Genomic DNA, 27,978 nt, shown 5'->3' with positions numbered 1-27,978 from the left:
AGAATACACTCATGTTTATCCCCTCTAGTGATTACAAAAATATTGAAAATCATTTAGGATTAATAATTACCATATATAAATCATTGATTTGCAAGTTTGAAATCTCAATAATAGCCAAATATTATTATGAAAAGTGAATAACAAAAACAAATGAATGTTTCTAAAATGTCATTACCATATATGAATCACTTCATAAATGTATGAGCGATTAGTTAAGTGAAACTATAAATGGAGATATGAGAGTAACTTCTATGAGTATGGCTACCGAAAGTGTCTAGAAGCCATCAATGGTGATGGTGTAAAAGGAGATGTTTTTGCTGGTATTGACCCAGATTTGGATGCTCAAGTAGAATTTGGAGCATTCCAAAAACTTGGAGATCTGACTACAAGAAGACAAATAGGTTGATATAACATTTCTTTGGTGTCTTTCGAGTCTTTTTTTTTTTTTTTTTTTTTTTTTTTTTTTTTTGATATAGGGTTTCAAGAAGATGTGAGATATTTACGAGACGATTAGCCATGACCGGAAATAATTAGATAATTTGAATTTAATTTAAAGATTTAGTCAACTATCCATTGCCGAAGAAGGAGTCGGCCACCAAAACCGTTTCAAAGATGGTATGCCCAATCACCAGTTCATATATTTAAAATAAAGATTAAGATTTCAGAAATGGTTCGAAGGTAAAATAGTCTTTTTACTATTAATTTAACATAAATTCAAACAAACTATTAAGAAAAGGACCAGCCATGTTGTTATTATTATTATTATTATTATTATTATTATTATTATTATTATTATTATTATTTAAACCACAAAGATAGATTTAAAGCGTATTTAAAAGTTATCCTTAACTTGATACTTTTTAGAAAGATCAAGGACTAATCTTTTAAATTTTGTTTTGTTTTATTATAGTTTTGTATTGGATTTGATTTTCAAGGCCTGACCAATGAGATAAGCTATCGAATACCTTGGACCCCCTTCTGGGCCCATGGCATGAATATCCTGACAGCCACGCTTTCGCAACTTGTGTTCCTTTGTTTATATTCTACACTTCAACTTTCATTGTGCACATTCCTTTTACTTTATTTTTTAAATTACATTTAAGGAATTCAAATGAGGGGTTAATATTAATATTACAAAATAGATTATATTTTTCATACAATATTAATATATTAAAAAAGTATTATACAGAAGGTAACGACAAGAACTTTTTTGTTCATAAAAGTACTATTATTATTATTATTATTATTTAAATGATTTTAGTGATATTTTATGAATATAATGTTTCATTCATTTGAATTTGTGATTATTTTCTTAAATGTTATGTGTAAATATATAAATAGATTATTACCTATTTATGAAATTAATTATTAAAAAATAAATAATTTTTATGTTAAATTATGGACGTATTCGGTACGGTTTTTTTTAACAATTTTTAGATTTTAACTAATAAGAAAAAACCCGGAAAAAAAAAGTTTCGATAGTAAGAGTTTTTAACTTTTACTTTAAACAAAAAACTACTAATACAAAAGTTATTTCGAGTAGTTTTTTTTTGGAACTTTTAGCTTTTGATTTAATATATATTTTTATTTAAAAGTTAACAAATACTTTTACAAAAAAAAAAAAAAAAAAAAAAAAAAAACTTTTGTGCAAATAAAATCTACAACTTGTAGTTACCAATTGCCAACTTTTATCTATCAACTTTCAGCTTCCAACTTTCTACACCAACTAATAAAGTTAATAATGATTTATCTTTCCCTATACTTTACTTTTTACATTAAAAAAATAATAATATTTGTTGGATTTCTTAAGCATCAAATACATTAAGGTAGCGAAAAACAATTATAAGATTTACCTAAATATACATGCACCATAAAATCTAGGTTTTACTTGTTTTAGCAATACACTTTAAAAACCAACAAACGAAAGAATTACTAACCTCTTGATTGCTTGATTATGATCTTGTGAGTGTTTATGAATGAAGGATCCAACATGGCACATCTCTAATGAAGTCAGACACACAACACCAAAAGCAAAAATGATTAAACCTAAATTTAGGGTTTATCGAAAATTCACTACCCCTAGGTTATGAATTTCATATACTAGGAGAGACAAGAGAGAGATTGACGATATCTAAGAGAATAATCAGCTCTAGGGTTTAACCCATAACAATATATTTATAGTCTATAGATAAAATCCTAAAATGATTCAAACTCTAAGGTTAATCTTTATCTGATTCAAACCTGCATATCACTATTTATGTAGTCTTCAAAACCATCCCCTGTAAGCTCTCTGGGAGCTTTTGGGATATTCCGATTAATCCATTGGATTAATTAGTATTTAACCTCTTTAATTAATTATAAAAATAATTTCTAATTAATTTACTAACTCTTTAATAAATTAACAACTTATTTCTCTCCATTTTCTTATGGGTCATGGGGCCAATCCAAAAGGACTCTCCTATTATTAAAAATATTATCAAAATAGTTAAACTTGGATATTATTTTCCAATAATATTCAAAATATTTTTTCTTCACTTTTTAGATTTTTATAAATACCCTTTAATTTAGAAAGTTTTATTTATTTGTTATTTTTTATAAATTGTCTAAAATATTTTTGTTACAAGAAATTTAATATTTATATTATTAAATAAATATAACTAAAACTATAATTACTATAAAAAAATCAAATTAATTGTGATATTAATAAAAAAATATTTTATTAAACAAATGATTTCATTTATAATTTATAAATACATTTGCAACAATTATTATATTTAAATATACAAATATAATTAATACAACTTAAAATATATAAACTCTAAGAGTAAAAAAAATTAAATAAGTTAGATATATATAAACTCACAATTGAAATATCAAAGATACATAATGAAACTTAGGTGCTGTTTGTTTTTCTGAAGCAAAAATATCTGAAGTCTACCTGCAACCCTCTGTAGCAGAAGAGGTGGAACAAACGGCTGCAACATTTAAAAAAATATATGTTTGTTTTTTTTACGTTTGCAGACTGCTGCAGTACGTTAAAGTAAGACGTGAAGAGGTTTGAAGCAACTGGTTTAGTGCTGCGCCACGCATCACACGCGCAACAGTTTTAAGTCAAAAGTCTTCTGAAAAACAAACAATTGCAAATGGTCAAGTGCTGCATATGTGCTGCACGACACAACAATAAGAGGTTAAAAGAGGTTTTGTAGAAAAAACTAAAACACCTAAGAATCTATTTATAATGTAAATAAATAGTATTCAAATTTGGAATAATATTTTTCATAAGTCTATTTTTAAATTTAAAAATAGAATTAGATTCGAGACATTTATTTTGCTTTTTACTCTATAAACAGAGATACGTTAACAATAAATTTATGAAAATAATTTTTCTTCCCGAATTATATTATGATAATAGTATTTTAGATATTTAAATAAAATAATAACCTTGGCTCTAGTATACCAAGTGTCCACGAAGTATGTTTTTCAAGCACATATCTCCCTCTCTTTTTGGCTCTGCAGAAAAAGAATCAAACAATGGAGGTGAACGACGCGATTGCGCCGTTTGTTTTGAAGACTTACCAAATGGTAAACGATCCGTCGTCGGATTATCTCATCCGGTGGGGGAAAGCCGACAACAGCTTCATCGTCGTCGACTCCTCACGTTTCTCTCAATGCCTCTTGCCTGCATTCTTCAAGCACAGCAATTTCTCCAGTTTCATACGCCAATTAAATACTTATGTAAGCAATCCCAACTTTCTCTCCAATTAGGTTAAATGTTGTTTTTGTTGGAGGTGTTTATAGTTTTGATTTGTGGATTAATGGGTTAATAATGATTTGCTTTTTTAGGGATTCAGAAAAGTGGATCCTGATAAATGTGAATTCGCGAATGAGTGGTTTTTGAGAGGACAGGTACATTTACTGAAGAACATAGGAAGGAAAAAGCAGAGTAATATCAGAGGGAATGTTAACGATGAGGAAGATGAAATGGTGGTGGAGATTGCGAGATTGAAGGAGGAGCAGAAGGTATTGGAGAAGGAGATGATAGGGATGAGAAAGCGGCTTGAGGCGACGGAGCGACGGCCGAAGCAAATCATGGCGTTATTGTGTCAAGTGGCTGAAGATCCGCAGATCTTGACGCGTATGATGCTCGAGACGAAACAAAAACGGTTGGTGGAGAAGAAAAGGCAACGGACGTCGCCGGCGTCGTCGAGTAGCGTTGCGAATTCGGTTAAATCTGATGAATGTGAGGTGTCCGAATCGTTTGCTGAGGGAGCGTTGTTTTGGCGGTCGTCGACGGTGGCAGATGCACCGATGATGAGGTTTCCGACGAACAAGGCCGGTGGTGGCGGTGGTAGCTTTGATACTGACCATGGAAGCGGGCCGGTAGGTTCAGATGTAAGACCACCACCACCTTATCCTTTTTCGCTGTTGGGCGGCGGCTTTTAGATTTTAGTTTGATGTGTTTAATTAAATGATTGTTATTTGTTTTCATTTCTTTTTGTCCAATTTTATTGTTATTAATTTATGAAAATAAATTACATGCACATAGTATAAATGATTTTGGTATTTGTCAATAAAAACATGAGAGGTAGTATTCACCATTAAATTCATATTTATTTATGGTTTAAAAATAAATATTATTTTAAATTTTTTGACTACCTATTATAAATCTAACGAGTTTAATAAATATTATTAAATATAACGAGTTTAATAAATATTATTAAATTTATATTTGAGGTTGAAAATCACCATTAAACTTATATTTTTGTATGAAATTTATTATTAAACTATTTTTTTATAATAAATATTATTAAATTTGCATTTAATGTTGAAAAGCACCATTAAGCTTGTATTTTTGTATGAAATGTATTAGTAAATTAATTATATATATATATATATATATATATATATATATATATATATATATATATATTCATATTTTCCAATGATTATCAATTTGTCGATCATATTTTTAGCTAAAATAATTCCAAAGAAAAATGATAATATAATTTTAAATGTTTATTTTCTAAAACATTCTAAAGTACACAATCTCCTCATTCCACTCCCACCCATTCCATATACGAGGCACACATTTTCATACTCTTCTCCCCCTCGTCCTAATTTGCCAAATCCATCCTACCTAGGCCACAACCTATTTAGAGCCGAATCTGAAAAATAAAATATTCTTAAATGTTTTGGACAAATAAAAAAAAATAGTCATTATCTTTATTGTAATTTTATATTTTTAAATAAAATATATAATAATAAAAATTAGCACTATGCATCTGTCCATTTTGACCCCCTCTAAGCCTCATGATATTTTCTTTCTTGAATCACGAAACAACTATAAACAATTTTGTTTAAAGATTTTAAATTAATAATTTTATTGGTGGTGTAGATGGGTGTGATTTAGTGGCAAATGGTGGCGATTTGTTGAAGATGGATGATATTGATAAGAGTAGATGGTGCATATAAGGGAAAATGATTTAAAAAGGTAACGAAGTTTTAAAAGTGTACAATTGAGTTCTGGTAATAGATTTGCTAAAATAATCTTCAAATCGTTGCAAATTCATGATCGGTTGTTGGCCCTAATAAGAATGTGACATAATTTTGACGTTAATAAGCCTTTTTTTTTAGAACTTGACTAAACAGCCCCTAATTAACTAATGAGGCGCCTTAATCAAACCTGAATTATGTTCTTTTGTCAATCGCATGATCATTTTTTATCAAAGGCTGAAAATTGGTCCTTTGTCTCACAATATACCTTTGGTCTAAAATGAACATCTTCCTCTCTCTCTCTCTTTCTCTTTCTTTTTCTCTCTCTCTCTCTCTCTATATATATATATATATATATATATATATATATATATATATATATATATATATATATATATATATATATATATATGAAGAGGTTCATTTGAGACAAAATGTATTTCTCTTTTTTTCTTTCTCTCTCTCTCTCTCTCTCTCTATATATATATATATATATATATATATATATATATATATATATATATATATATATATATGAAGAGGTTCATTTGAGACAAAATGTATTTTGTAAGACAGAGGGACCTACACACACATACACACACACATATATATATATATATATATATATATATATATATATATATATATATATATATATATATATAGAGAGAGAGAGAGAGAGAGAGAAAAAAAAAAGTTCAATAGAGAACCATAATTATCAAAGAATCAATCTTTTTTTTCAACTTTTAGAACTTATTTTTTATTAAAAAAAAAAAAACTAAAAATACTGAAATTCATAACTTTTTATCCCTTTTCCAATGACATCAAATTCGATAAAAAAAACTTCGTCAAATTCACAATGTAAATCTTTGAAAATTCACAATGTGATCCGAAAAATATATTTAACATTCATAATGTTAAGTTATGAATTTAGATATTTTTAGTTTTTTTCAATAAAGAATAAGTTTAATTCTTGAAAAAAATATTTGATTTCTTGTTAAACTAATAATTATGGTTTTCTATTGAACTTTTTCATATATATATATATTAGTATTTTTGAGTTTTTAAAAAAAATTATTTGGGTTAGCTTATATTGTGATAAAAGAAATTATGAATTTATAAGTTTTATTTATTATATTTTTTGGATTAAGTTATATGTATAAACCGACAAAAATAAAATATGCTTATATATTTCGAATTATTTAGTATTTTTATATACAATATTATATGTAATAGTATTTTTATATATAATATTATATGTAAAAATATTAAGTTATAACCTAAAAGTGTTAGGTTTTAATGAATGTATTATAGTATTTTTCATCTTTTTAAGCCATAAATTATTTTAAAAGAACATTTTCAAATTCAAGCCCAAACACCCTGTAGATGTGTCAAGCTTCTCTTTACGAACACTTTTGTTGTAAACAAAATCATAACAAGACAAGCCTTCGGTAAAGTATATTAAGAAACAAAATAATAATACAAACAACAAGTATGAGAAAACAAGACAAGTCTATAATAAAGTATATTAAGAAACAAAATAATAATACAAACAACAAGTATGAGAAAACAAGACAAGTCTATAATAAAGTATATTAAGAAACAAAATAATAATACAAACAACAAGTATGAGAAAACCCTCGTGAAAAACAAAAAACTAAAGTTAAAAGGACATGTCTCAAAACTCTAATCTAGATAGCTAGTGAAGACAAAAGAAATATGATAATACCTACATCTAAAGCTTAACATACAAAAGAAACATATCATTCCTTATCAACCCACTCTGAGTTAGACCTTGTGTGAGAGACCTCTTACTCGGTCGGATAAGAGGTCATCTGTGATTCGGTCCAAATCAGAGCGTTTGATAATACCGGTTTAAGCTCTTACCCAGTCCACCTTGCTCTTACCAAGTCATTCTAATAAAGATGTCAACTAAGGAAAGAAATGTCATTTCACTTCTACCCTTCTCCTTATGTCTCCTTGGACATGACTTCACTGCATCCTTTCCCTCTTGATCTGCTTCAGCCTTCACCACCTCCTCCTTCGTCTTCATCTCCCGTGCCCTCCACCGCCTTCCTCTACAGCGTCAACCAAGAATTTTAATTGACAACATCTTCACGAGTTTACCTCGTCTACCGCCTTCCAGTACTTGTTTATGAGATCCCCGGTTGTTCTTCTATAGTTGTTGAATCGCTACCACTGCTTCTAGGGTTCTCACCAAAGGTAAAGATCTTCCAAGGTTCAACAATTTCATTGTTCTAATATTTGCATCTAATCCTTCTCTTAATTGTTTAATTGGATGTGTATATTTACTCTGTTTTTCTCTTGGGATTCATGGAATTTTGATTACTTTGTATCCAAGTTTCGTATTTTTTCTTGAAAATGTCAATGTTTAGGAAGATAATGAGGGTTTACGCTTGTTTCAATTTTCAAGGATTTAATGTTATATATTTTGTTTAATTCCATTACATCTTTTGAAGGGTTTTTTCTTGGTTACTTTGTGTTCCTTTTTTTCCCTTGAATTTAACGTGATTGTGTAACACCGTTCCAGGTATGAATTAATTTATAAACGTTTAACTTATATTTTGGGTGGCCACGGTGTGTAGGGGTGAGCAAAGGCGGGTACCCGCCTAATTTTACACGAACCGGAACCGACGGTTCCTGTAATTTTGGAACGGAATCAGAACCGGTTGCATCGGTTCCTAAATATTTGGAACCGCTCCCGGAACCGCCGGAACCGGTTCCGGTTCCAGGTACCCGACATCTTATTTTTAAGAAAAAAAAATTACAATATGAAAAAATTATAACTTCATGGCTTACATTTTAAATTATAAATATTATAAAATGATGTTTAAAAGCAAAAATAATATCTTCGTTGTATATATCCTAAGTTATAGCTGATTTTTAGTTTATAAGTGTATAAATGTTATCCCTGAATTCAATGCCATGTACATAAACAACATAAAAAAAACATAAATGAAGTACAAAAAAAAAATCGTTAATTGTGAACAAAACATAATCGTGTAGAATATTAGAAGTTATTAACTAAGTTTTTAATTTTATATACTAAAATTTGAAAAATTACTTTTCTAGTGTCTTACACTAATGAGTATTAATCATCAACATTATATATATATATATATATAAACTAGCCGTTTACCCGCACCAAAGGACGAGTTCAAATAGTTTCTTTCAGAAATTAGTTTATAAAGACTAATAGTTTTTTTTTTTTCCATAAAATAGTTTACAACATCTAATAAGTCAATACACCGTGAGAGATATATTCTACTGAAATAATTGTGTTTCTGATTTTATATATAGATTTTATTTCAGAACATAACGAATTTTTTTTTCTTACCATGAATGAATATTGTTATTCCCTAGAGTGTGGATAGTTCGATTTTTACTAAAACTAAAACGAAGTTCAACATTTTGTTTTTTGAATTTGGGTATACAAAATTATCAGTTTTCGGTTTCGGTTTCTGGTTTTTTCTATAATTTATTATAAAGTTGTAATGTTTTTGTAGTCACATACATTGTTTATAAACTCACATCATAACATGCTTATGTTTTTTCAATATAAGTCACAAAATAATTAATGAATATCCAAGTGAGAACACCACAAGTATGTGAATATCCATGTGACAATGACCACAAGCTGCAAAACATATAAATTAAAAGTCACCAATCAACACTTCAAATGAAATAAATATCAACCATAACAGAAAAATGAATATATTATATGAAGGAAAGGGCAAAATCGCCATATTTCAACAAACCTATCAAAAGACTATCAAAAGACTATGATATCAACATAAAGAGAAAAATTGTCCAAAGCAGGGCTAAAGTGCAAATTGACTATTCTAAAGCCTATTAGATAATACACATTTTGGTCAAAAGCGACATTAACATTGTACTCATGTTAGGTGTTGGCTAAAGGTTTCAAAGTACATTTTCTAGGGAAAATAAGCAACATAAACATAATGCCTAACTTCTAGGTCAAATAAACTCTCATGTGAAAAGCAACATGCCCCATATTGGTGTGTAAATGACATCAACATTAGCAACAAATTACATTTGAAGAATATTCTATACAACTTAAAAAAAAAAAAAGTTAGACTACTGATTCCTCGGAGGATGTTGTATCATTATGGTTCAAATGACACAACAATATAAAATCAGCTCCTTAACCTTTTCAATCAAATAGTCATATCACATATCTACATCTAAAGTCATAAAAGTTTTAAATTTATTTGATAAATGCACACATGTAACAAAATTGTCACATGTTAAAATAACATGAATGTAAGAAAATATTTTATAAAAACACACTTGGTATAAGTATAAACCCATAAACCCATCGATTTTCATGCATAACTTTTCAATTTTCAAGCATCCCAAAACCTGCTACAGATTTAAAGTACGATGTTATTAGTCCACATTCAAAAATCAAAACTAAATTAAAAATCACCAATTTTCTATCAATCCAACATTAAAGTAGGATGCTAGAGCATAAATCCAAATTTTCTATGGGTCAAAACTAAAAACATCATTAATCCATCTAGACTATAGAACGGTATGGCTAATTTTAACAAACAACGTTAATCCATCTAGAATACATAAAGTTGAACATTAAAAAGCAATTCAACATGAATACTGAGAAAAAAAACTCAAATTATATAATATAAATCAAATCTTTATATGAATAATAAATTAAATTTATGGAGGAGGTGAATGATATGTATAAAATTTCACACAAAGACATCAGATTTTATTGCCACCCGGAAACTCTGCTACATACTTGATATAAAAAAAAAAAAAAAAAAAAAAAAAAAAAAAAAAAAAAATTCAAAACTATCTATAACTACTATATAAAGTTTAATGTTAGACTAAAATATGAGGTAAAGTTCAGGTTATGCTGACATTAATATCAACATCAAGCGTGGAAAGCTTCATGGCACCCAAATGTGTCTTGTATCAAGAAAAAATAAGAACCTACAATAAGGCAAAAGACACTACCAAGAAACCTGTTATAATTGTTATTTGAGCTACTTAGGGTTGGGGTGTAGTGAACGTCGAACCTGTAAGCAAATTCATCAACATAACCACAAAGAAAACTCATCAAAAGAAAAACCTCAGACACATCACTTATGCAAAATTAAAATCGTCAACAAAAACACAAATAATGAAAGAAATGGCAAGATATTGTTTTATCCTAACTAAGAATTTAAAACGCATGAACCTTAGTATGGGAAGTTGATGGCAGTAACAAAAAAAATCATATTGTTGTAAAAAATATCAAAATTTGATCATGTGAACCGGTAAAAGTCATAGGTTGTAACCAAAAATCGGAATCAAAACATCAATTAGACACAACCTGTAATTGATCATAACATAAGAGATAAACCTAACCTGCAATCGATCAAAACATAAGAGAGAGCATGAGTGACGGTGGTCTGTGTTTGTGCATAGAGAAACACACACATACAGAGAGAGAGAGAGAGAGAGAGAGAGAGAGAGAGAGAGAGAGAGATAGAGAGAGAGAGAGAGATGGTTATTGATGGTTTAGGAATGGTGGCCCTAGTCTACATCTTCCGCCGGTGGGTGTTAACGGAAGCACCTCCATCAAGTTAAGATAATTTGTAGAGAGGGATGGCGACGTCGACATTGATTTTTGTGTTCTAGGGTTTCTAGAGAGAAATTATAGAGATGGATAAAGTTAATCATCATATAAAGAGATGGGACTGAGATAATTAGAAATTTTGGGATTCTAAGTTAATGTAACTATATTCCTTATGAATCGTTCTTGTGATACGAATTTGTTGACTAACTATGATTTACGGAATTTAAATGTAAAAGAAAGACCAGGTCAAGATAAGATAAAAAAGATGGGAATCAAATACGCACGAATTAAGGTGGTATTGATATCGATTTTCAGGGTAGATCTACAGGATGGGTGTCTGATGGAGGAGAAGACAACGAGTGTTCTTAGAGAGAAGGGGGATGGAGAGGAAGGAATCATGGCTTGCTGCAATGTTTGACAAAAGCAAGAAGCAAGAACCCAGTAGGTTCTATTTTTAAGAGAGAGTGTGTGTGAGGTTTATTGGGATGGTGTATGGGGAAAAGAGAATCGGTGGCACATATAACAAAATAAGGGAATGCATGCTAGAATTGATGGATATCAGCAAAAATATCACGATTCAACACGGACTCCAATAGGGATTAAAGGGGCTAAATTAAAAGCGGAAGAGATGAGAGCGAGAGAACTATTCAAAATATGCCTAATTGTTTCACCTAATAAGATTCATTATTTTTCTAATGCGTAAATAACGCATTATGGTTTTCTACGATTTAATTTTCAGCGTTTGACCAAAGATGTTTTATAAGGTAATATATATATATATATATATATATATATATATATATATATAAACAGGTTCCGGCGGATACCCATCGGGTAGCGGTTCCAAAAAATGAGAACCGGAACCGGAACCACTAAGATGGTTCCTAAATTTTAAGAATCGGAACCGAAACCGCATAAGGCGGTTCCAGTTTCAGAACCGACAGTTCCAGTTCCAGTTCCGAAAATAGGTAACCAGTTATAATGTTCACCCCTAACAGTGTGGTATAGCTTTACCACGCCGTGGTAGTAGTGTTCTGATCGCATATTTAAATGTCCGCTACAACGTGGCAAGTGTTTTTGGGAGAAAACCCTAATTCTTGGGCTTTGGACTCTATTTAACAGACATTAAGGCTAGGGTTTCATGGTCTTTTAGCCTCCATCACCCCTCAAGCTCAAAAATCCTAACCCTAGCCTACATTGCAATTATGAACTCGTTTTGATGTTTTTAGTGATCTTTAAAGGAGAAGGAGGCCTTTGGTGTGGTAATCTTCATTGCAAGCATCATCTACATCAGTTACTATATCTTCTAGACCTTGGTGAGTGTCCAAGGCCCACCATTTTCCTTGCTAAGTTGCTAGATCTTAAATTTTGTCCATTTTCTTCATGTCTTAATGGGTTTGAGTGGTGAGATTTCAGAAAGTTTGCAACTTTATGAATCTCCAGACCATTTGGAGTATTTGGTGCTTTGGCTCTGGATTAGAAATGAGTTTTGGTGTCATGCATTGATTTTTTGCCATTAACCCTTATTTTGACATAATAGGAGTTCAAGACATGTATGTATGAAAAGCATGGATTTTTATGTTAGTTATGATGCTAGAAACCTTTTTGGAAATATTGGACAATAGGTCTTCAAGATTAACTGCTTATTGATTAAGCTAAGTTATGTTTTGCCTTTTTGGTCCTAGGAGTTGAGATCTTTATCTCTTGGAGGGTCTAAATGGATAAAGTTGGAAATTTTATCCCTTTAGACCATAGAATGGACGAGATATGAGCTTTGGAGCGCTTAGAATCGAATAAAACGACTTAAGTTTGAGGTAAAAAGATGCTATCTTGATCATTTTTCTTGTGAGATCTTAGTTTGGGGAGTTCTAGGGTTTTTCCCCATCCTTCTTGAGTTATTGAGTCCCTTGAGCATATCTTGAGGTTGAAATCTCAGATATGGATTATAGGAGGTCTTGTGAGCCCAAAGACCCAAGCTTTATGGAGCTAGAGGCAAGACTATGAGCACTAAACCCTTGTTGGAGCATGTATTGGCATTATGGAGCAAATATGCCATGCATGAATGTAAAGATTGAAGCTTTACGTGACATTCGAGCCTTGGAGACTAGATCTAGAGTTTGGAGTGGTAGATCTTCCTTAAAACGTCTGAATGAGAATACAGACTGAATGGACTCGCCGAGTCAATGAGCTGACTCGACGAGTCGGCTAGGGTTTTCCCCGATTAGTGTGGACATTCATAACTCGATGAGTTGATGAGACAACTCGATGAGTTAAGTTGGGTTTTCGCGATGTTTCTGAAGGAACAATGGGGACTCGACGAGTCACATAGATGCACTCGGCGAGCCAGGTCAACATGGACTGTTGACTCGAGTGTTGACTCCTATTGACTTTACAGTTGGTCAAACCAGGGATTATAGGGACCATGGAGGGGTAAAATGGTCTTTTACCCATTCCAAGAGTTTGAGAGAGAATAAATTAGTTTATTTAGAGTCGTGATTTAAATGTTAATTAGAGATAATTATCTTATGTGTTAGGAGGAGGCTAGTTCGAGATTCGTGTACGAGATTATTTACTTGCTTGCTTACGAGGTGAGTCTTCTCACTATACTTACCTAGAGTGGTAATCTTTGTGTGACCCGAGGGTCTTATGTGCTTATATTGAGTATTGTGGTATCCTGCATTATTTCTTTGTGATTTATGCTCTGTACTATTTTGAGTTTACTGAGTTAGGACCGGAGGGTCCACCCGAGTTGTGGGACTGGAGGGTCTCACTGAGACATATTGATTGGATGGTCTTAATGAGAGGCTAATGAGACATGTGTGGTGTTTTGGGGAACTCACTAAGCTTCGTGCTTATCGTGTTATGTGCTATGTATTTTAGGTACCTCTCAGGATCACAGGAAGACACCGGCTTGATTGTACACACATGAGTTGGGGATTTGTTTTGGAGGATCCTGGAATGTGTTATAACAACTTTTGAACATGTTTTTCTATAACTTGATATAAACTGAGGATTTTTGTGATTGTGCTAATGAGATTAATGTGATTTTAATGAAAATTTTGTTTGAAAATTTACGGTGTTACAGGTTCAAAGGGGAAGAGCTCGGGATGGTTGCAGTGCACACACCACGTTGTTCATCATTTTATATGACCCTGATTGTACTCAGATGTTATTTGATATACTCTGATTTCACTATGGTTTTATGATATTTTTATGGATGATAATTTTATTAATATAAAAATCAAAATTTTTGGTCTTGCTTTTTGGGATGTTACACTCTTAGAGGTCCCAAGAAAATTGTATGTTTCAGATCAAGAATTACTATTTGTTTTTTTTTTGTCTTGCATGGGATTTTGATTATGTTTCTCATAATTTTGACCTAGTTTTGGGAAGGACATGTATTGGGCATGCATGTCCATAAAGTTGGAATTTTTATGGATTATTTAGATGCAAAGAAGCCTTCTGGAAAGTTTGAGTGGATGACTTAACATGTTAAGTACTTATTGAAAAGATGGAATTTCCAGCGTAACCATGGTGTAGCCAAGGTCTTGCCATGACCTGGTGGGCATTCTCATCGTGTTTTTCTAGTTGACGAATACCACAGTGTAGCAAAGTATTACCAGGATGTGGTGGTCCGCTGAATTGACTTTAACCGTTGACTTTTGACTAGTTTGACTTTTGCTTAAACTTGGGTAGAATTGAGTATTTAACTTAAGACTAGTTCCTGTTTGGTTTTAGGTAGCTTGCATTAGCAATTGCGTTGCTGAGGTTTGTGATTGAGCTTGTACTGGTTAGCTAAAGTGAGTTTTCTCACTATACTTTGTACTACAGTACATATCCTTTGTATGATAGGATGTCGATATGATGTAGTGATTTGTTAGACAGGTAAATTTGTTATGATTACATGCATTTGTTGGTTATTGTTTGTTTTCCTATGTCGAAATATTATGGTTGGGTTGAGGCGGTCCACCTGTGTACTAAAGGCCAAGAGGCTCGGATGGTCCAGTTCATTATTACAGGTCCAAGGGGAGTAGTCCAACTTGATACTGTAGGCTCCAGATGGTGGTCCAACTTTGTGTTGAAGGCCCTGAGGTCGGTACAACTTTGTGTTGAAGGCCACGGTGGTGGTCCAGTTATGTGTTGTAGGCATTGTGTTCATGCAATATGTGTGTATTATTGTGTAGGGTATCTTGGGCAACCCTTTAAGCTTTATGCTTACAATTGTTGATTAAATGCTTTTTAGGTTCTTTGACAGTTCGAGGGAAGGCAAAGGTGTGACTGTGCACACCCATCAGCTGTTCAATGATTTGAGATTTAACGACACTTTTCTTTATAACTTTGGTTTTCAACTATGGTTTATAAACAAATGGAATTGACTTGGACATATCTTTATCAAAATGGGTGTTTATTCTATTTTAAAAATGAAAATTTTATTTTGGAAATTTATATATTACAGTCTTACCTAATATGGGATGTGACATACACATTGATAATATACAGAGGATTTCTAGTTCATTTGAATGTTAATAAAGATTAAGAAATATCATGTTATAATATGATTTAAAAATACAGTGTACTAATCAAGATTTATATAAGATAGATATGAACAAAATAATATTTTCTAGTTATATGAATATTTCTAAATTTTATCTTATATCAGTTGAAATACCACATCTGATGAGGTACATGAATTATTTTGACTTTATTCCACTATATCTACTATAAATGACATGCTATGTACTAAACCTAATATTCAATATGCATAAGAGCATCATTGGTTGAATATAAATAATTCATAATGAATGCCCTTGATTTTCATGGAGAATATACGTAGTATTCTAGAAGATACTTAAGATATATTCTTATTTTATGGATACCTAGATGGTGAGATTAATATAATGTACATGTTCCAATAAGGTTTTGTTTTTCTTAAGTTTCCATACATGTTTCAACTGAAAGATTATCGCCATGAGATATCTAGTTTATAGCCCCGACAAGGCCAACTACAATTACATGAATCATACTCTCATATTTGTTTTCATATGGGAAGTAATCATCGAAGGTGATTCATGCAACAAATATAGTAGTAGCTCTTATTGATATATACATATTCTCAACAATGACCTATTTCAAGGGCCCTAAAACATTCTTACCATTATCCTCCTTCTCTAACATCGATTATGTTTTTCGCTAATACTATGTTTTTGTAAAAGTTTTACACTAGAGATCTCTCTAAAGAGATTTTGGGTGCTATCAAGTTTAACGGAACCATATAAACATGACCGAAGCAACGTACATGACACCTCTTAAGCCCACCAGTATGAGTTTTTGTTTTAATGAATCGATTTGATACGACCTGTTCAAGTAAATCTAAATTAATTTCAACTATTTTAAATATAAAACAATTCAAACAAAATTAAGATATAGCCCAAACCAATTAAATCATAATTCATTTCAATTAATTTTCACAATATGGTCTCCAATAGACGATGCATTTCAAAATAAATAATTAACTTCAAGATTCATAAGATATAGTTTAACGGAGTACAAAGTCGTGGCACGAGAGCAGTGATTTAGTATCAAATCTATGTTCGAAACTTTTTCTTGTAAAAGTGGTTCTTTTACCATGTATCACCATATTAGACCTCTTAATTAATGTATTGCTACTTGTCAATCTATTAGTTCCTTATTTTAAATTTATTAGACCTCCTCATTAATGTGATGTTATTTGTCAAATTTTTATTCTCTATTTTAAATTTAAATTTTAAATTTTATATTATTGTTTTTTATTAATTCACAAATAAAAAATATCTAATATATATATTAAAAATTACTTTAACATATTTATTTGAATCAACGATTATAATTTCATATAACTAATAAAAATATCTCTTAATTAGTAATTTATTTAAAATAATGGATTATAAAAAAAGCTCGGATACATGATTAAATATTTATATTAAAGATAAAAAATCATAAATACATAAATAAGGAATGATGATTTGTTTATTTTAGATTATTCAATTCTCATTTGAATATCCAACCCAATTCGACATCAACAATAATGATCTAGTTTTGGTAATCAATCTAAAACTACGAATATACAAATCGTATTAGTCCAATTAAAATTGTTTAATTTTTCAATTTTAGTTTATCTAGTGAACAATTCTATCAAAAAAATAGTGCTTAAAGACTTCTTGGTTCAAATTTAGATCAACAATTAGCTAACATTTTCCTTTAATTTTTATTGACATTTTGTTATCAGTATTCAGTAAAGAGTTGTTGTTTGAGCTCTTAGCTCTTTTGGTATCGTCAATATCGAGTCTTTATTCATGTTGTCTTCTTAGAGATTAATTTTGATGTTTAATTCTATGATTTGATCGTAAATCTGATCCAATTGTATGAATATCGTGCTTCAACATGCTACTTTTATTTAACAACCTCTCAACCCTGTGCTCAAATTAAACAACTCATCTGCAAACAACTAAAATCTTTTACATAATACATGTGGGTCTTGGACCTTGGTTTTGTTCGTCTATGGTTCATCATTATCGATAAACCTAATAAAAATCTTGTGTTGTGTCATGTTGTATCATATTGAAATAAAAAATTGTTTATTTAACATATTAAAATATTTATCCTAAGTTGTTTATTTCATATCAAGTTATCAGGTTTAGAATTTAGACAATACAAATATATCATGTCATGTGGACTTAAATTTTGAAACACTAAAGAGTTGTAAAAGTTTGAAGCAAACCTTACTAATTTAATTTCCAACCATTTATTTAAACATAGTTTCATCAATTACCCAAAACTATTTATTCCATGTTGGGCTTACCTTTGGTTTGATACCAATTGGATCTCTAGAGAATATGCCATGTTTGCAGTAAAATCTTCAGAGACTTGATAAGGAAAAGACTCAATCTTCAGAGACTTGATAAGGAAAAGACTCAAAAGAGCAAACGATATGTAAAATATTTATATATTAGGCCCATAACGAACCAAGTAAATCTGTCTCTAATCTATTTGGTTTCAATAGAAAATATCGTCTTACTCCTACATGATTTAATGAACTCTGTCATTATTCATAGTTTACTAGTTACTTCTGGACTTAAAAATGGGATATTTTAGCCCATAATAAAATTTTCTCAAGTCTAAAAATACTCCTTTGATTTGATACTTTATGTAGTATTAAATAAAATAAATCGAAGAAATTCCATTTGTTATCACGTTGACGACTTGACTTTACATAAGCTGATTTGCCAGTTACATAGGACAAAAGCTACATAGTACATACTTCTATTATTTTTGTCAATTCATATATTTCCAAGTTATTTGAGAGTGAAAATTGGAATCCATCTTTTGTTTTTAAAATTTTTTTATGTCATTAATTAGTTACTTTTATCTTTTATCAAAAAAAAAAAAAAAAAAACCTCTGTCCCTAGATTATTAATCCCAAATTAATGATTCAATTTTCCAATGAGATTATGGTTTTAAAATCTTAACGATTACTTGGATGTGTATTTTTTACACTATGGTGTGTCATGAAATATAAAGAGTAAATTACAAAATTAGTCCTTATGGTTTGTGATTTTTTTTAGATTGAGTCTATTTTTTTAAACTTGCGGATTTTATTTTATTGACAAATTATGTCATTAGACTTATCTTGCATTTGTTTTGGCTGTTAGCCCATCCCACATTCCCCTCACCTGAGCGTATACACTTAAACCCCAAACACTTTTTATGTGTTTCTTATGTGTAAATTAACTTTCACTTTTCATCTTAAATTATGATTTCTTACTTACAATCAAATAGTCTCACACAACATTCCTTTAATATTTAAATCCATCGTACCTGGTCATGATGTATAACAGTTTCTTTACCAAGAATAATTTAAATTAGTTTATATCATAATTAGTTTCCTAGTATTCATCTCTTAAGACATTCTTACAAAATCAACTTTTGAGTACTTCCTCTTAGTAAGATACTTCGTACATTATGAAATATTATAATTTATAAAAGTTCTTTTTATGAGTTGCATCCCTCCTATCCCTATATTCTCCTATAAAGTCGGAACCCTCTCATCTTCGTTACAGAAAAACGGTTGGTAAAAACATAAGAAATGGTACTGATGAGGAGATATATACCAGGTTGGAGGGAGGCGAGAGGAAGATATTCATGGGTAGGATTCAAGGGGAAAACTAATTTTATGATAATCGAAGCAATTAAGGGCATCTCCAACCCACCGCTATACTCCATTTTTTCTTCATTTCTTCCCCCATTCTTCTCCAACCCTACCACATTTCCATCTCTATTTTTGGAGATATGAATAATATTCCCCCATATTTGGGGGAATACTATTCGTATTTCTAAAAATAGAGTTGAAGTTTCGGTTGTCAATTTTAGTCCCTCTTCATTTTATTTTATACATTTTTAGTTTATTTTTATCTATTAATTATAATTTAAATACAATATTTAATATTTGTAAGATCATGTTATATACTAATTTTTATTAATTAATTGTAAATATAAAGTTTAATATTTATTTATCGAATCCATATAAAAAATTAAATATATATATTAAAGACTTAAACACGATAATATAATTTATATACTTGTGATCTTGGTATATTTATTATAAATATAATCTTATTTATTTAATAATTATTTATAATAAATAATAATTAATTTAAATTTATTATATTCAAACATTTTATTTATTATAATATAATTTGTAATATTTTTGTAATAAAAAAATAATAACATAATTTGTTAAAATTTAATTAGTAGAAGGATGTATTTGATAATATATATAAGTTATAAAAATTAAATATTCTAGGAATATACTCTTTGGGTTAAAAAAGAGGATAGAAGTTGGAGATGAAACACTATTTACCCCATTTTTTATCCCATTTATGGGGAAAATGGAGATGGGTTTAAGCAAAAGGTTGTACTTTTTCATTCAAAACTTTGTGATCTAAGAACTTGAAAGGACTTAATGTTTTCATTCGCCAATTTGATATCTATATACATTTTCATTTAAATATTAGGTTTTAGATTATGAAAAATATGTTAATGGAAGAACCTAAAACAAATATAAGGATATGATTCATTTGGGTTTTGGTGTGAAGGTAAAGAGGCAAAACTTCAAAGAACATGCATCAAACCCTATTTAGTTTAAATCTTGGTATTTGATTGAGGAGTGATCGAATTTGTTATATTTTAATCATCGTGTTTAAGCTAAAAATAGTTCCTAAATCCAATTTTTTTTCTTAGCCAGAGTTTCTTTAACTAATGATCCATTTAAGCTTCATTTTTCTTCGTTCCACGTGCGTATGAATTGCCCTATTTTGATGTTTTGGAAATAATTCGTGAACTAATTCACATATTTTGATATTAATAGTTTTTTGTTTTATTGTTAACTCTAACTATTAGTTGATGTATAAAATAATGACGTTGATGTGGTTTTGTGAAGTATACTATGAATAGTATCGGTGGTTTCCAACAAGGAAAGGAGGAGCTCATTGAAATATATGATCTTATTTACAAAAAACTAGGGAAGTAACCCTGTATTGCGGGGGTCGGATTTGGATTAAACAATTTGCAATAGGAGTCTACGATAGATATTTTATTGATTAATTTATTGAAATAGACATATTATCTAATCAGACGTAATTTTGATTACATGTTTATAGTTTCCAACCCTTTTGTAGATGGATCCGAGCATGAAAGCTATGTTGTCTTTCATAGAGAGGTTGTCTGATTTGGCGTCTTCAAAGATGTTCTTCAGGGTTTTGTAATCTACCTTTTCTTCTTGTGTCGAGATGATGTTGTGTTGTGTTGAGATGATTTTGAGCCTTTATATTCTTTGTTTTGGTTTGTATATGAGATTTGGAGGTTAGAGTTGTTATATAGCAATGAACAAAATGTGACCTGGGATTTGGGTATTGATGTGTACACATGTAGGTGTGTATGTGTGGCACTGTGGCTGTAATAGATTTTTACAACTTGCATTGGTTACTATTTACATGTTGTCGTGGCTGGTTTTGGTGATTGTAGTAATACTTCTTATGCTGGTCGATAATGGTAGCTGTTTCATTAAGGTCATAGATGTTATACTCCCTTTTTGATCTTGAATGACCATTCAAAAAGCTATACGCCCTATAACAATTCTTAAAATTCACCATTTGAACTCTAACCATGGGAAAAGTGTTATATATAAAAAAAATTAAAGATTGCATCAAGTTAAATGACAACCGTGTTTGGTATGGTGTGTGTGCAAAAAAAGGTCTAACACATAAAAATGTTACCAACACTAGTTTCCTAGGAATTATCAATTCAATAATGCCCAAAAAAAATGTTAAGTGGAAACTGCGTTTAAAGCTTGTTGCGTTTAGTGCTTATGCAAGTGAACAAATATAGTGGTAAGCATTTTCGTTGCACACATTTTTTATTCTGGAGCCTGGAAAGAAAATGATAACACTTGAATTCACACACACACAAAAGTCAAAACACACATATACATTTAACATCTTTATTTTTCACCTTGGTTGGAATCAGAATGATCATGTCCTTGAATCTTCTGGTAACAATTGCAACAACCTTTCTATGAGACTTAACCTATTCTCAATAACATTACAAAAACTAAATTCAAAATGAAAATTTACAACTAAAAGAAAAAAATATATAATCCTTGTTACATTGAAGTATTGGGCGACAGTTTCTGATGTGATTCCCACCGGAAGATGACAACCTTGAGCCTGTGGCATGGTTTTCACATGGTTCACTTAGAAGATAAGAAGATGAGAAAAATGATCTAAAACCGATTTTTTTAATTATTAAAGAAAGGGGAGAAATATTATACTTTTGAGTTAACGACTCCTTCAACTAACCTGATGAACAGTAGCCATGATAAGGTACTATTGTTCGTAAGGAGGCTTGTAATTAATTGTATATTAAATCAAAATTCTCTTCATACACTTCTATATTTTTTTTATAATATATAAACTTTATAAAATTCATAAAAAAATCAACTGAACATATATTTTAAAATTAATTATCGGTATACTCCAAAAACCACTTTTTTACAATAATAATAATAATAATAATAATAATAATAAAATACAATGAGAAACAAATATTCAATGTTATAACTGTGTAGATTTGAAATAAAATGTCTTAATGTTATAACTTTGTAGATTGGTATGATCTCTATACCCAACAGTCAAAACAACCACAAAGAGGTAAAAAAATATGAAACATAAACATAAAATGTAGGAAAAGAAAAGCAACAATACCGAAAACACAACCAAAGACATGAAATAGAAAATTTGCAATATAAGAAACTATACTATAAAAGCCAAATGATCATCTTAGTCAAAACAAAGAAAATACAACCTGCAAAAAGAATAAAAAAAGAAGCAAATAAGAAGAGAAATGAAAACAGGAAAATAACAACAAAAACACAAAATACATAACAATGAACATGTTTTGATGACATATGAGTTGCAAAACAGAAAATAGACAAATAGAAAGGCAGTAATCAAAGGAGGTGAAAGCAGAAGACACATATGCATCAAAATAAGAATACATAGAAGAGTAAATGGACTTGGAATGTAGAAAACACTAAAAAAAATAAAGGAAATCGTTACTTGTAAGAAGACACGCAGAGCAGAGCATCTTCGATTCTAGGTTGACCACTTTTAGTTCTAATGGAGAGAATAAGTAATTAAGGAAATTATTAAGCCAAAATTAGAAATTATCCATGTCTAGATCCCCTTCCCGCTGCCCCCAATCAACCAAAGAATTTCATACTCAATTAATATACTGAAATCAAAAACTATATGTAGGAAAATAGAGAATCAATAAAATCAAACCCAAAAAATGACCTCGCGGATGAAGCTTCCATCTCAAGCTTTGAGAGGTTAGAGTCAACATAAATGAGTTTTAGGTGGAGGAAGGAGCATGAATACAATACCAAAAATCAAACTAAATCAATTTGTAGAATGGGTAGAGGACACCATCCATTCTCAAATGTTTATGGGTATTCGTTCATCAAACGAAAATTATAAATTGAAATCTATAGAAGATAGGGATGAATACATACCTCTAGTATATGAATCATAGATAATGATCCAACCGAAGTAAAAAGGCCGAAAATCATCATTTGAATCATGGTCGGTAAGTAGTGTGTTGTTGTAGTTGGTAGAAGTGGACATGATGGTAGGGATGACGATATATTCCGACTGGTTGATGCTTCTGGATACAAATAAGTAAGGCGGTGATTATCTAGATTGGAGAAACAAATGGAAAGCTTTAGTAGGGATCGGCTAAAACCAAAATCCCTAAATTAGAATCCTTACCTACTTAAATCTGAAATCAGCAAACAAAACCCAAATTAATGATCTGGTTGAATTACATAAGCGTATCGTTGAAGAAGAATAGAATGTTTGAGGTATAGAAGAAACAGAAAAGAGTGAGGCAGTGGTTTGGAGGTGGGTAGGGGATGGAAGGAACTGGAGGTTTAATGATCATCTCCAAAAAAAAGGAGGTAGATGAAAGAAATAGAAAGCAGTGGAAGCAACTATATGATTGGGAAAGGGAGGCGGTGAGGAAACGTGGATGAATGATGAATGAAATGTGAAAAAATAAGAAGCTGCATAGATAGAACATCACACATAGCAAATAATAGATTTTGAAAAAAAAATAAAAAATTTCAACCAATAGGAATCAAATACTGTTCACAAAAGTACCTCTAAATTAATATATATATATATATATATATATATATATATATATATATATATATATATATATATATATATATAAGAAAGAGACAAAAAAACAACACAAAAAAGGAAAATTGAGTAATTTAACCCTTACAAAGGACTATATCAACAAAAATAACAAACAATTTCTTTTTTCATAAAATGACCATATGCCATGGAACATAGCATTCCAGAGTTGTAACATCCCAAAAATCCGTACCAAAAAATTTTCTTTAAATCATTATCAAAGCTATATTCATGAAAACATATCATAAGTCATAACATAAATTCAGAGTATTAATTACAAAACATAATTCATTATCAGAGTAAAACATCCCAGGTTGACTAATCAATGGTGTGTGCCATGTGATCACCCCGAGCTCTTCCCTACGCTACCAGAAGTACCTGAAACCAAAACTGAAAACCATAAGCACGAAGCTTAGTGAGTTCCCCAACCTACCAAATACCCTGAGCAAACACATACATCATATACTAGGCCATGCCTGCTATTTCGGGCCTCGCCCCTACCTCGGGCCGCGCCCGCTACAACGGCCCTGCCGCTCCAGGCCCCGCCTGGCTTCGAGCCCCGCTCGGATACATATCTGTTTCTTTTAGGCCCCGCCTGTCTCTGGGCCCCGCCCGCTAATCACATATAGTACAAAATAGCGTATAACACATAACTGAACATATCCTACTGCATTCTTGTCCTTACGCCTCGCCTATGTTGGGCCTCGCCCCTGTCCTGTCACTAGTGAGTCATGGAACCCCGTCCAATCTCCTATGGTAAGTGAGATACGGGCCCACACCCACACTCACTCCATGCCTATCTCGGGCCTCGCCCATGCTTTGCTACTAATGAGATATGGAATATCGTCCATACTCTACTATTGTTGAGATACGTGACCTCGCTCACACTCACTTTCCTACCAGGCACATACATGCATCACACAAACAACAAGTATACTCTATCATGCAAACCAATCCTTGGGCACCCGCTCGACATCGGACCTTGGTCCGGAATATCATACTAGCAAACAATGCCTAGGGCTAACCCCCGGGTCTTCCTACTCATAACTACATGGGTCGACATTATGGCCGTAGACCCATTCACACAAAGGGAAACTCACCTGCACTACTGAACTTGCTGATAACCCTCTTGTCTCTGATCGATAATTCTCTAAACCGCTGCTCCACTAGCTCCCCGAGCTACCAATATCAAAACATATATCACTTAGTTCCAAACTAAACTATAGATACCAAGCTAAGTTAACTCTGGTCAAATTCAATCTTTCTGGCTAACTCTACTCGCCGAGTCAACCCTTTGACTTGTCGAGTACATATACTCAGAACTCTCATAATGCGACCCAACTCGCCAAGTCACCCCAAGACTCGTCGAGTTCAACGATATCTGAGTCCCATCCTGTCCAACTCACTGGGTCACCATTCAACTCACTGATCAGAGCCTTAACCAAAAAGGGTTAATGTTTCGCGACCTGACTTGCCTAGTCCAAGAACTGACTCGCCGAGTGCATGACAATCTTCAACAGACTCACCGAGTTGTTCTTCCAACTCGTCGAGTCCATGCCCACCTGCATCCAACTCGCCGAGTCCACCCATGTGACTCGCCGAGTCGCTTCAGTTCTTAATCCATACAGTGGATTTTCGAGCCATGCAGGGGCTCCAACTCATAGATCCACTCTTCCCAAGTCTATTCCTCTCATAAAGTTGCAAACTTTGCGTGAAACCAAAGAGATATGGGCTTAAAACACTCTAGGGCTAGGGTTTGTGACAAAGGGGCTTCACCAACAACTTATTGGCATAAACTTTATGGATTTCTGGATCCTTAATAGCCTAGATTTGAGGTAGTAACCTCATATCTACTCCAAACTCAAAATAAACCTCTTCCATACTCAAAATGCCCAAATCTCAACCATAAGATAGATCTAAATGCAATAAGGTTAGCTTGTTACCTCAAAGGATCTGAAAAGTCACACCAACTATGTATCCAAGGCTTCCTCTTGCACCACTATGAACCTCCTTCCCTTCCAAGCTTCAAATCACTTTACCAAGGCTAGATCTTGCTCAAAATGGATATGGTGGCTAGGGTTCGATATTATGGGTGAGAGAGACTGTATATGAAACCTAGGGAAGAGAACAAGACATTTAAATACGACACCAAGTCCCGAACTTATGGTTTCCCAATCCAGACCGGACTCACCGAGCCCACTTTCCGACTCATCGAGTCGGTCACTTACTCTTCGACCCGGATCCCGCTCAGACTCATCGAGTTCTATCCTGGACTCGACTAGTTGACCCTTTTGACTTAGGGTTTTCTTTTTCTTTCTTTGTCTTTCTGATTATGGGTGTTACAGGAGTGGTGGTATCCGTTCCGGAGATTGTATTCCGAACACATATTCTGAACCTTGCATTTCGGATTAAAACCTCAATTTCTATCTCATATATATATATATATATATATATATATATATATATATATATATATATATATATATATATATATATATAATATACGTATCTGTCCGCATGTGCTTAGAACCTTATGCGACCAAGTAATTCATAATTATCTCTTATTACTTCTTCAAAATGAATTTTTCATAGTGTTAGCACGAAGAAAGCTTTAACAAGCTGCTTGTTTACCTTCACAACCTTAGGTGAACCTACCCGCATACTTACACTCACATCAAAAATGATTTGATGGATCATTTTGAAACTTGTTTTGTGGCCATTGGATGGGTTATATATTTGGTTTTTGCACTTTTATATTGTCTCTTTAAAATTGATAATGTCTATACATCTAAACTAATTGGTTTGTATTCCCAAAAAATATAGGTCCATATGTTGATAGGCTGTTTCTTGCCTGTCATTTTAATAGGTAGTGTCCATCTTAGAGGGGCCTACCTAAAAACGATGTTAGTAGCGATTGTTATCGATGGGAACAACCAGAACCTTCCTATAGCATTTTGTCTGGCCATGGAAAATAATCTCTACTATTGTATCTGGTTCTTGATGAGGTTAAAAAAATCTCTCAGACAAGGTAGGTAAGTATTGTTTATAACCAATATGAACGATATCATTAGTTCTTGCATATATCATGTATTCCTTGATTCTTTTCATGGGTATACTTCTAAAAGTGTGTTCAAGTATATGCACACAAGAGGTGTCTCTGGAAGAACATTAGAACCTTTTTTCTGGATGACATCCATCTCATATATTGTGAATGATTTTTGAAGAAAACTTCTATCGGCTAACCCCTGATGCTCGTGAAGTGCTTTCCAACATTGGTCATGCTAAATGGGAAATAGTCTATTTCCCTAACATCGGGTGGAATGTAGTCAACATTGATGTTCCCCAATTTTCTTGGTGTTATTGGTAAATCAATGCAATGTACCGATAATAACACTTGCCGAGGCAATTTGTGACTACATTCGACGGACTTTCGTTGAATTTAATTTAATGGCAGGTAAAATATTGGGTGCAATATTAAATTATTTAATTACTTATACAAGAACCTTATTTGATCATATTTACTTTTTAGGGATGTTGGCTATCATACTCAACCCGTATGCTAAAATGGTGTTTCATAAAAGAATGGAAAAGTCTATTCGTTGGAAAGCAACCAAGATCCCGCTAGAGACACCGTCTCTGTTCCCATCCGACATTTATCGAGTTTTTTATTTTTAAAAAACTTGTGTTGTATATCTAAACCATCACACATGTTCATGTGGGAAATGGCGTAGTCTGGTTATAGCGTGTGGTCATGCTATTGCGGCATCACGTCATTCGAATATCGATGAATTACCTGATATGGTTCAGATATATTACTGGGTTGATGTGTTTCAGACTAGAGATGGCAAAAAACCCCGTACCCAACGGGTACCCGAAACCCTAACCCGAGTTGACCGGGTAAATCCACGAGTTGACCGAGGATGGGGACGGGGATGGGTATTACCTGAATATAAAAAGCGGGGATGAGGATGGGGATGGTTTTACCTGTTAGGTACCCATACCCGTACCCGAAACCGGCCCCGATGGGTACCCGATATATATATATATATATATATATATATATATATA

General features: G+C 31.9%; 1 protein-coding gene and 2 long non-coding RNA genes across 4 annotated transcripts; 2 read left to right on the top strand and 1 right to left on the bottom strand.

The window, feature by feature from the left end:
• Positions 1–3,448: 3,448 nt before the first annotated feature.
• On the top strand, positions 3,449–4,577 carry LOC145008190 (heat stress transcription factor C-1-like). Its single transcript, XM_078966816.1, has 2 exons — positions 3,449–3,735; positions 3,844–4,577. Exons 1-2 carry the CDS (start codon positions 3,532–3,534, stop codon positions 4,441–4,443), a joined length of 804 nt encoding a protein of 267 aa, XP_078822942.1. The 5' UTR covers positions 3,449–3,531; the 3' UTR covers positions 4,444–4,577.
• Positions 4,578–6,794: 2,217 nt separating this feature from the next.
• On the top strand, positions 6,795–14,374 carry LOC145008883 (uncharacterized). Of its 2 annotated transcripts, XR_013663685.1 has the most exons (3): positions 7,092–7,716; positions 8,100–8,246; positions 13,997–14,374. It is a non-coding gene; the product is annotated as an uncharacterized LOC145008883 (long non-coding RNA). The 2 variants fall into 2 exon arrangements; XR_013663686.1 differs by lacking the exon at positions 8,100–8,246 and having other exon boundaries at positions 6,795–7,716.
• LOC145008884 (uncharacterized) lies at positions 10,243–11,774 on the bottom strand. Its single transcript, XR_013663687.1, has 2 exons — positions 10,906–11,774; positions 10,243–10,574 (listed from the first exon to the last, which is right to left on the bottom strand). It is a non-coding gene; the product is annotated as an uncharacterized LOC145008884 (long non-coding RNA).
• Positions 14,375–27,978: the final 13,604 nt, after the last annotated feature.

The sequence above is a fragment of the Lactuca saligna genome, chromosome 8 (assembly GCF_052625555.1).
Source record: "Lactuca saligna cultivar CGN05327 chromosome 8, ASM5262555v1, whole genome shotgun sequence".
NCBI classification, from domain to species: domain Eukaryota; kingdom Viridiplantae; phylum Streptophyta; class Magnoliopsida; order Asterales; family Asteraceae; genus Lactuca; species Lactuca saligna.
Note: the sequence above shows the minus strand (reverse complement) of the source record. Positions and strands in the feature narration are given on the sequence as shown.